The sequence below is a fragment of the Thunnus albacares genome, chromosome 12 (genome assembly GCF_914725855.1).
Source record: "Thunnus albacares chromosome 12, fThuAlb1.1, whole genome shotgun sequence".
NCBI lineage: Eukaryota > Metazoa > Chordata > Actinopteri > Scombriformes > Scombridae > Thunnus > Thunnus albacares.
The window spans coordinates 24,229,417-24,241,087 of NC_058117.1; the positions used below are offsets into that span (position 1 = coordinate 24,229,417).

The window sequence follows — 11,671 nt, forward strand, 5'->3', positions numbered from 1 at the left end:
AAAGTCAGACACTGATAATTCAATAGATCCAGAATAAGGCCATTTGTTGCTGTATGAAACATGCAATACAATAACGCTTGTAGTGATATAAAGTCACATTGGCAAGAAGTAGTGCAAAATGTTCTGCATATTTTCCTCATATCACATAGATCCATTTTCATCTTTTACCTTCACCAAAGCTTCAGCAGCAGCGTATTTTGTACCTGTAGCCTCACTGATAAATAAAGAGGAATGTAGAAATGATTTTACAGGCTCAAACATAAACTTCCTGACTCAAAAAGAAAAAGAGATTTGTTGAGCTGATTACCTGTGACATACAGAACCTGATGTGGAAAAAAAAGGGTTTTTTCTTACATAGATTAAAACTTTCCATTCCCATGTAAGAAATTCATAACCTTTAGATCTGTAAGTTCCCGCTGCATGACATCTAAAACACACAGACGTCACTGACAAAGTCAACGTCTCTGAAAACCTGCTTTTCTCCAGTTTGATCCAGTCACATCTTAACCAGGAAACCATGAAACCCATGACCTACACAGTACCTAAGTGTACATGAAGAATGACTAAGTGATATATCATCCCGGCTTTGTGGAGAGGAAATCTGCTGAGTCTCATTATTTTTGCAGAAGCCTCACCACAATGAAGAGTAGTTGAACTGGACCCGCAGCAGGTACCTCATGCGAGTCTGGGCAGGGTTGTAAACGACGAACTCGTTGTAGAGAAGGGAGTAACCGTTGTTTTTACCCACGCCCGTCTTCACCCCTGGACCCATCGGCACTGTCACACCATCCCTGAGAAACAAGGAGAGAGAGGGATACAAATCAAAAGTGCTATTTATTAAATAGGACCATTCTGGTGGTTTTAACCCCATTAAAGGTGCAGTGAGGAGAATTTAGTGGCATCTAGCAGAACGGACTTGGCAGAAATGGAATATAATATTAATAAGTGTGTTTTAATTAGTGTATAATCACCTGAAAATAAGAATTACTGTGTTTTCGTTAACATAAAATGAGCCCTTTATATCTACAGATGGAGCAGGTCTTCTTCCACGGAGGCCACCATGTTTCTACAGTAGCCCAGAACGGACAAACCAAACAATCGCATTCTTTCACAAGTTTCGCAGCCATCGTAGCTTCTCCTACATGTTTGGAAGGGAAGGGGAGGGGGATTCATTTGGTTGCAATCTGCAGCCTCAGCGCTAGATGCCACTAAATCTTACATACTGGTCCTTTAAAGTACAAAATTGCATCTTCTCTACATCACTGTTGACCATTTTCCAGAACATACTATAAGACTTTTAATAGCCAACACAGTCTGAAAATCAACTTGCAGAGATAAACTGAAACCAGTTCATGACTACAAGGTGGGGAAACAGTACAAAAAATATACAGTGCTTTGGAAAACGCCAGTAATGTGAAATAAACATGATTTATAGATAATTGGTTAAAAAATACATAACGACCTACATAGTCTATTAACATAGATCACAATTTAATCTCATGACTGGTACAATAAATTAAATGTCTGGTATTTTTCAAGCTCACGTGACCGCTCTGTAATGAAAAACAGTATTTTTTGTATGTATGTATCTACAGGGGAGCAGCAGCGTAGCAGGAGAGAAGGCAGAACTAATGAGGGGAAAGCGAGGTCAGTCCTTCAGTAGTGTGAGTCACTGCAGAGCAAACTGAGCTCAGCAGTTAGTGTTCTGACTTTTATCCGAGTGGTTTTACTCCACACAGACTCCCTCTGGAATAAAAACAAGTTGACGTTTCTATGGAGTGATAGAAACGGACCTCAACAAACGGGTCTACATAATTAAAACAAATAACGTAGCGGATCTAGCTGAGCACTATTAAGATAGTAAAGTCTTTGAACTAAAATCATATTACTGTACATGACGTCACTTTCTAAAAACATAGCAGCAGGGCTGTAGAATAATATACAACTAAAGAGTGTGTATTGTTTTGTGAAATTAATAAGAAAAATGTTATTACAGCTGGATTTATTCTGACTTTTTCTTTTTTTTTTTTTTTTAACCTTTTTACTAACATGAACGATTAGAAAGTGCTCTACAGTTAACAGAAAGGATGCAGTGATGATGGTTGTTTCCGTTTTGATAGATAATTATCAATCTGAAAGTAGCTGTTTGAGCAAGAACTAACTTACTATCATCATACGTCTGTGTTTAATATTTTAATTTTCCTGTAGTTCTTCTTTCTTCGTATTCATCAACTTGTATTTTTCTTTCTTTTGCTGATGTAATTAACATTAAGTTCTCCTCTCAGATAATGTCATGATTTTTTGTTATGTAACAGTGTAACACAATTAGATCAATGTTTGGCCTGTATGAAACGTATCAGTATAATGAGACAGACTAACAGGGTGACAGAGTTTTTGGGGTCAGGTCCGGTCTGTCCCAGTCCCTTAGTGCTGTGTTTTCCAGCAGGCAGATTGTTGGCCTCGTAGTCGGCATCCAGCAGCTCGTTACAGTCTCCCAGGGCAACCTGCAACCACACACACAAACACACACACACACACACACACACACACACGGAGCACAGAGATTCAAAAAGTGTTGTATCACATCTAGGCTCTATGTGAAAGGTGATGTTCAAATCCTGTTGTATTTACTGTTAATACGAGTTACCGACTTGTACTGGCAGGTAAGAAGGGTTTGAAATTAACAGCCTATACACACCAAACAGGTTACCTTTCACAGACTAAATGTTAACAACTTTTTACACCCCCTTCCTTCATTGTCAGGATGATTAAACAGCTTATTATTAGTAGAAAAAGAGGTGAAAAATGAAAATCTATCGCAGTTTATTGACAAGATATTTCCTTGGATGGTAAATTTTCTTCACCGACCATTTTAACGGCCACTGACATGTGAGACGACAACATGTTAATTCAAGAAAATAAATAATCAACTAATAATAAAAGTCAACTCACCTCACACAGGAGCAGCAGTCCGACATGGTTGTGCTGATTGGCGAAGCAGTAGTTGGCGCTCTTTGACGACATGTCGGCAAAGTAGATACCTTTACCAAACTGGATGAGAGAAGAGAAACAGGAACATTATTCTCTCTGTAATAAAGACAAACTGTTGCTGTGACAAATATTTTACAGTTTATAGATAATTTTATTCCATTTAAAAATCACGTTGGGTGGTTCTTAGTCGCTGCGTCATCTAATACAACCATAAAAAGTTCAACTTGTTGGGTTTTATTCCTCACATAACTGTCAGCTAATGGTTTTAACAGAGCAATGTTATGTATTTGTATATGTATTTATTTTTGACTTATGACTTTACATGTTCTTTAAAAACAGAGTTAAGAGCTGCAATGATTTGTCGATGGACAGAAAATTAATCACATCTGGTCTGATAATCTATTAATCATTCAGGTAATATTATCTACTAACTAATATTTGATGTAATTTCAGGTTCTCAGATTTGTGAATTTGTGTTGCTTTTCTTCGTCTTATATTATAGTAAATTTAATATCTTTATGTTTTGGACTGTTGGTCAGACAAAAAAAAACATCTGATGATGTCACACTGAGCTCTAGTGATGGGCAGTTTTCATTGTTTATGTTTTATAAACCAAAACAATTAAATTAATCGATAATGTCAATAATCGTTAGTTGCAGCGTTAGAGGACTTTTTGTTTTGGAGACAGACGAACATTAAAATAGAATAAAGTGAAAGAAAGTAAATGAATCAATCATCCATCTCACCATGTAACCAGTGACGGGAGCTTCAGGTGGAGCCACTCTGAGACCCTGACTGAGGATGCCGACCCAGTTAGACAGGCGGGAACCGTGCCACAGCAGAGTCCTGGTAGACACACACACACACACACACACACACACACACACACACACACACACACACACACACACACACACACACAGAATTGGGCTACATAAAAGTTCATCGCCAATAAATTATTTTCACTGACATCTTTATCAGATTTTACAGGTAAATAAGGAAGTTAAAGCAGATTTCAACGTTCCAACAACATATAAAATATCTGAGACAATATGAGCCGATAAATTATTGATCCTTTATTACCTGCTGTGTAACTGTGAGAGGAACTTGTCGTTCTCTCCTTCTCTGTCCACTGAGAAGATGTCCAGCACACTCATGGTGTAGTCACTGTGAGTTGGGGCGTGAGTGGACAGCAGGTACTTTTCTATCACCTGAACACAGACAAGACGAGTGTTTACAAAGAAACAACAACAAACTACACAAAGTATCTTCAGGTTGTAGCAACTGACAGACAAAGTTTCATTCAGTTTATTATTTGAGTCCGTCTGTTTTCTCTGGATGTGTGATAGGTAAAAATGATCAAATAGACTGAGGTTGGTTGAAGTCAAGCGTCTCTTTAATTCAAACAGAACATATGTTGCAGACACGGAGAGTCCACAGAGTCTCCGTGGAGGATTCTGACAAGACAAAGGAAAGTCACTAGTATATATTGACGGCCTTGATGCCCTTGGGAGGCACCTTTAGTTGTTTACAGATTCCTTCTAACAGACCTAGACAAAGCTTTACAGAGCTCTCCCTTCCACATGATGACCATGATGTCCATATGACTATCATAGTGTTCCCCTCAAGGCCCTGCCGCCAAATATATACTAATACATGGATTTTTCTATCAATGTGTTTCTGTCAAAGGTGAATAGGAATAAAAATACAGCCAATTAGTCAGTATTCAAATCCTGACATGTCTGGTGACTGCAGTGAATTCTGGTCGATTAAGGCAGCTGTTAGTGGAAAAATGTGTCCTTTTGAATCTTCTGCAGTGGATTTCTCCCTACATGACGGCTTGAAGTTGATACAGAAAGGCAGCGCTACGAAGAAGACGTCGCTGTTTGATTTTTAGGGACAGTAGAAAACCTGATGTACCGCTGACATCATACAGATACACATAAATATATATATAGATCTTTTGATATTGAACTTCATTGTAGCTTCTGAAAGTATCTTGATATGTGTCATCATCCACAAGTGGCCGAATATGAAAGGTACCTTATTAATTACTGAAGGCTTTTTTCCTTTAAGAGTAATATTCAGTCACATAGAAATAGATATCGAACAGTCCAGCATCTTATATGCAGATTATATTATGTTGCCTTAGATAATTTGATATTGGATATTGGAATATCAATGGGCCAAACTCAGCAAACTGAGTGTTTTGAAGATATTAGTTCCATCTTCTCTGATTCCACCGTTACGACACAGTTTCAGTGATTTAATTAAACCTTAACTGCTTTTATTTTATCAACATAAGAGTTATGAGCAACAGACACACCTTGTATTCATTGGCGCTGGAGTCTATGGGCTGCAGTTTGCACTTGAGGGAGCTGTACTGTCTGTCCAGAGGATGTTCGTCACCGTCTCTGCTGGACTGAACCATTTTCACTGCGATCTGGATGTCGCTCAGCGCCTGCGAAAAGAAATATATATACAATATGTAGCACAAGATCAAGTGAAGACAAAAACAGAATAATCGTCGACCGATATGAAACACTTTTACCTCCAACAGTGAGATTTTTTCCTTCAGCTCATCTTCTGTGTGTATGATTGGGGGAGTTTTCAACCTGGAGAATTAGATCTTTTTGTTACAGCACGATGACACTTGCCTGTCATCAAACATACACTTTCCTGTAGAAAATTAGTACATATATCTCAGCAAGTGTTTCTCTAACCCAAAGTCATGCGGGATGCGGGTGTAGAACTGGTTGCAGGCTTCCAGTAGCTCCCGATTGCTGCCCTTCTTCTTCAAACACGCCTCGATTCTCTTCAGCGCCATGTAGCCTGCGCGAATCTGCTCTGAGGTCAGCTTGCCTGCAGGTAGAAAGACAAATATTTTATATAGTAAACAACACAAAGGTTTGAAAATATAGTGTTTGTCACCAGCTGAATCTAAAACAGTCAGTTTATGACTTTAAGAACATCTTTTATTGCATCTTTGCTCTGTGTAAAATAATATTCTGTGAATGTTCTTAGTGGAGATGAAAAGAGGATATCAGGACACATTTCACTGCATTTCGGTTTGATTCAGTCCGACTGACCGAGAGGAGCTTTCCGGGTGTCAAACTTCATCTCCAGCACACACTCCTCCATGGCTTTGACGTCACAGATGAGCTCCAGGAGAGACTGGATCTTCACATCCAGTTTGGAGGTTTTCTTTTTTGGTGCAGCGTCCACCGCCGTGGTCTGCGTCTCCTCCTGGAACACAGAAATGTTTTAGTACTGACTGATTGATCAGACGCCTCCGTTTCCCAATAAATCCTGATTACAAAGCATCAGCTTCAAGCACTTCAGCGGGATACTGAAGTTATTCGTTCTTTATCCGTAAACGTACCTTTTCATTCGAGCTGTAGTCCATGAACACCATGTCATATTTTCCAGCCACTTTCTCAAAAGTCGCCCGGTGTTCCCACTCGTTTTTAGTCTTGTCAAGGAACCTGCGGCAAAAACAAACGAGTGTTTCAGAATCTCACTTCCATGTGGAGACGTCTAGAACTCTTTTTTTCTTACTTTCAATAGCACATATCTCACTTTTTCTTGAAGATATCTTTGGCTTTCAGCAGGTCTCCACCACAGGCTGTCAGACTGTTTTGACCCACTTTGCCCACTGAAGAAACAAAAGAAGTAAGTTTTCCAGAAATGTCTTTCATACTTCAGGCTAATTTTATGGGTAAATACGCAAAGAACCATCAGGACACAGTAAACTCACCTCTGCCCCATCTCATCCAAACACTGTAACACTTGGAGCCGTCGTCTTCCAACAGCTGGATCAGGTAATATTTGTTGTTGTTAAACTGAAGATTCGTCTGCAAAATGAGAGAGAAGGTGTTTGCTGGAGGCCTAAAATCTGTTTACTTTCCCACAAATCAAAATGTAAAATGAAAATATAATTCATATAATAATTATAAAGCCTTCAGTCAATTTTGGTTTTTAAGATATGATTTAAAAGGCAAAGCTGCATTATTATTTTTCACAGCAAACATGAAAATAGTCACCAAGAAGCTCAGTTAAGCTCCACAAATCACCAATAACCAAAACTGTGTTTAATAAATATGATCAAGACATCTAGAAAAAATGATTCAGGATTATTTAATCTTTCAGCTTTAGTCAATACAGAAAAAAAGTAAAAACACAAGTCTTTCTTCATTCATTTGGCAGATCCAAATGTTACGTAGTTAAATATTTACCTGGTTTAGCATCACGTCGTAAACATCTTTTCCTTCACAGTAAACATGAGCCTGGAAGAGAGAAGAGGAGGTAAAAAGAAGTAACATGAATGATTTCCATCCTGTAAAGGAGGAATTAAAAAGATATAAAATCTCTCCTGTCAACTTCTTATTTTCTGTTCCTTGCATGTGTTGTTTTATGCATATTTATTTAATCAACAATAGTTTAAGGAAGTCTGCAAACAAAACACAAGCAGCAAAACCCAATTTCTTCTTTATTTGACAGGACAGAGAGAGGCGGGTACGTCATGCAGCAAAGGTCAGAGGCTGGAATCAAACCAGACGTGTTGTGGTTGATATTGATCTACCAGGACGAGACCAGAGCGACTGTAGTCAAACCGACAACGACATTACAGCACAGAGGTGAAAATGTGGAGAAGTCATATGGTCGTTTGTGTAGATGTGACTCATGTAACACTCTCATGTAACAGAAGCACTGATGAATATTTGTAGTTGCACGACTTTACTGTCAGTGACAGTTATGACGGAAAATAAATAAATAAAAAGAATAAAACAGCCTGAATAACTTCTGCGAGTAAAAATCAGTGAGTGCAGTGAAATGTTTTCATATTTATTGCCTAATGAGTGTTTGCTTGATCTGCGCACACACATGTACATTTCTAATAAGTTAAGTTAAGTCCTGCTCAGAAGAGGAAGTGTGACTGAAGCAAAGTCTTTCAAACAGCTGTCAAACCACAAGCAAGATACATGTGAATCATGTGTTTCATACTGATATAAATAAAGATATAAATATTGTACCTTTCCAAGTTTGGCTTTGCATTCAGTGTCCACTGGTGCTTTTCCCTTCATGACCACCGTCTTCACAACCTCTGCTAAACATCCAGATCAGAAACAAAACATTAATGATGTTTTCTCGATTAATCGATTAGTTATTTGGTCTATAAAATGGTGAAAAATGACGATCATTAAGCCCAAGATGACAACCTTGAATGTCCCCTTTTGTCCACAACCCAAAGATTCAGTTTACTATCATAAAGGACTAAAGAAATCTCAAAATATTAAAATTTAAGAAGCTGGAATCAGAGAATTTGGAGATTTATGTCCTCAAGAATGACTCCAAATGATTAACAGTTTATCAAAATAGTTGCCAGTTAATTCAATAGTTGGCAACTAATCAATTAATCAACTAATCGTTGCAGCTCTACGTAACTCTGCGTCCTATTAAACCTGCTAATACATGTTTATTAGAAAAAGTAAGAAAGAGTTTTGTGTATTAGCAGCTCCCCCAAATTGTGAAACGCTGCTTCATATTTAATACACGTACAATATATGTATAAAATTAGATCCATATTACCTTCACTCTTCATTTCTTCTTTGGTTTTTGTCTGACTCTTGCTTTGTCCTCTTCTCCTCTTAGCTGCGGGTTGCTGTTCCGTCTCCTCCTCTTCCTCTTTCACTTGAACTGGCCTCCCATTATGAGCAATCAAGTCACCGGCTTCACTCAAACCCTCTGAACACGAGAGCAGAACAGAAGAAAGACTTTAGATTATAAAAAACATGAGAGAACTGTAGAACAAAAAAAATTTAAGATGCAGGTTAAATATATAACATATACATTCAAATTTTAGTTGGGTTTGTTGAATAAAGGACACCATGACAAAGTATTCAAATGCAAAATAATGATAAACATTATTGTTTATCAACATTACTTGTAGTAGAAGACAGAAGTTATTTTATTTTCCAATTATTAAAAAAAAGTAAAATCAAGAAGGAAAAGGATTAAAACTGTGCTGCAGCAGAGACAAACCTGGTTTTACTGTCTGAGAGCGAATCTTCCTCTTGTACTTGGTGACGGGATTAATCTGGAACATCTTCTTCAGGTCCACTTCATAGGACGTCCCAGAGCCCAGAGACAGAGTGACTGAGGTTTTTCCTGAAGAGACGGCGGAGTCCAACAGGGCGCAGGCTGAAGGCGGGTACGGTTCCCACTGTCCTTCATCGCCCTTCCACTGCCACACTGATCACACACACACAGAATTATTCATTTAGGTTAAAAAATTAATTCCTTCATTTTTCCCCATTTAAGTTCTTTGGAGAGGAGTTTTTCCTTATCCAATCCTGGGGTCTGAGGTGAGAGGGTGTTGTATCCGTTTAAGCTTGATTATAAAGCTCTTTGAGACAAATTTTAGGTTTTTAAAGAATTTGACATAAAGCAGTAAAAAAATGTGTAAAAACCTGGTCAATCCTATGCAGCAGAAAAAGAATGAATGAATAGATGGATAGATTAACCAATTAAAAGATAACTTATGAGGGCAGAGGTCTGGAACCAGATTTTGCTAAAAATTAATCAATTAATTATAAAGAATATTTTATAACTCACATTATTGCCTGTGGCAGGCTAGAAAGAAACATTTAAGACCTTCATGAAGGAAATGTAAGCATTATAAATACCTTGTAAAGTATTTTTTTGAGGAAACCTAAATCGAGGCTTTTCAAGACCTGGAGATACTCTGTTTGAAGACGTCACCTTTAGCTTTAAGAGGCTGTAAAGGTCATTTTTCATTATTTCCTGACATTTTATCTGCAAAAAGATGAATTGAATAATCAAGGAAATAATCAGCAGATTAATCTATAATAAAAACAATCATTAGTTTTAGTCCTAGTAGATTGGCAACTAAGTTAAATGTTTATGGCCTAATTAGTATTGGATACCATTTAGAGCTGCAACGATTACCTGATTAGTTGTCAGCTATTAAAGTTTTTTATCCTTTATAATCATTCATTGTTTTTAGTCATTTTTTTAAGAAGAATTTCCAAATGATCTGATTCCAGCCACTCAAATTTGAATAGTTTCTGGTTTCTTTAGTTTTCTATGACAGTAAACTGAACATCTTTGTGTTGTGGACAAATCAAGACATTTGAGGACGTCACCTTTGGCTTTAGGAAACAGTTATCAACATTTTTCACCATTTCCTGACATTTTATGGGCCAAACAACAAAACAAATGATTGAGAGAACAATCAACAGATTAATTGATAATAAAAATAATCATTAGTTGCAGACCTATATTATATATTATCAGTGGAAATGCTCCTCCATACTTGTGTTCTCAGTTATCAATGGTCCATACTCAGCATTAACATAAAACCAGGGGCCGGTGTGTGTTTATGTAAAGTGTCTCTAGTGAATAATAATGGCCAAAAGTTCCTTTTTTACACTGCTGCCATGTTGTGGAGCAGTTCTCCACTACACATCCAGGTTTTAAATATGAGAGGGGCTTATAGAAAAGGCAGGTTGAGACTTTTTATGGAACAAGGTCACAGATTTATAATGAAATCTGCAATGACACTGTTACTTTAACTGTCCTTGTATTTTGATGTGGAAGTTATTTGTATAAATTGTGGTGATGTGTGTTTTTTGGATTTCAGGATTGTGTTGTTTAGTTTTTATGTTGAATGTTTTGTGCTTATTTATGTTTCTCTGTCTTTTAACATCTTGGGACCATGTTGGAAATGAGTGTTTTCACTTAAACATGTTATCCAATCAATCAATCTACAACACGCTGAACATTATAACCTCCATGAAGGTAGCATTTATTACAGGGCTGTTGGATTAACCGGTATTATTTTTAGTTAATTATACCTCATAGATTACCGACTAAGCTAACTTATTGATATGAGATACAGAATAAATACAAGTTCACTCTCATAGTTTTGCAGAGCATAACCAGGTTTTAACGTTACTAACATGATCAACATGTACCAGATCTACCATGAGCAGAAAGTTGGTTGTTTCTGATCTTTTAAACTTTGCAATAACACAAAAGTCTGCGTGGACAATAAATAAATAACGTTGATTTTCCTGCTTTCCTCTTTCTGTCCTGAAGTGACGTAGACGGTTACAGCAGCTAGCTAACCGTCAAACACACCGACCTGTTTTTGACTGGACTTCTTCGTTTTCTGCTGCACTCTGACTTTTATTCCTTCTTGCTCGCCTCATTGTGGTTTGTGAAGGTAATTTGACAGGCACAGTGGTAATAAATAAATAAAAAGAGACACAGAGTGACAACAAAGACGGCGGGAAACTTCCCCAGCTGCCGTCGCTGCTTCCTGGCCGGTGCCGCTAAAGATCGTCTAGAGAGAAGATGCATCACATCGCGTTTAAAACAAAAATCTGTTTTAACAGCGGCGCGTGCGTGCTGCTCCAACCGTTACCGTAGCAACCATTTAGCGCAGAACTGATACAAAAGTTGAGTGTTTTTTCTAATTTGTTTGCTTGTTTTTTCAACTTTATTGGCCAAATATTGAAACACACACAAATAATACAAAAATAAACAACATAGACAACAAATAAACATAGAACAAAATGAAAAATAGAATAAAAACACAAACCCCTGAACTCAATGGAAATAAGAGAACGGAGGATAATAAATTAGTAAATATCTG

General features: G+C 37.5%; 1 protein-coding gene across 2 annotated transcripts; it reads right to left on the bottom strand.

Moving 5' to 3' along the window:
• Positions 1–50: 50 nt before the first annotated feature.
• On the bottom strand, positions 51–11,361 carry parp2 (poly (ADP-ribose) polymerase 2). Of its 2 annotated transcripts, none has more exons than XM_044368031.1 (17): positions 11,159–11,361; positions 9,034–9,243; positions 8,581–8,736; positions 8,025–8,095; positions 7,227–7,277; positions 6,749–6,845; positions 6,571–6,646; positions 6,374–6,476; positions 6,081–6,237; positions 5,715–5,853; positions 5,543–5,606; positions 5,318–5,452; positions 4,075–4,202; positions 3,738–3,837; positions 2,953–3,051; positions 2,380–2,504; positions 51–791 (listed from the first exon to the last, which is right to left on the bottom strand). In XM_044368031.1, the coding sequence occupies exons 1-17, from the start codon at positions 11,223–11,225 to the stop codon at positions 632–634; spliced, it is 1,938 nt and encodes a 645-aa protein (XP_044223966.1). In that variant the 5' UTR covers positions 11,226–11,361; the 3' UTR covers positions 51–631. The 2 variants fall into 2 exon arrangements, with proteins under 2 accessions (XP_044223966.1, XP_044223965.1); XM_044368030.1 differs by having other exon boundaries at positions 8,025–8,098.
• Between the last annotated feature and the right edge of the window lie 310 nt (positions 11,362–11,671).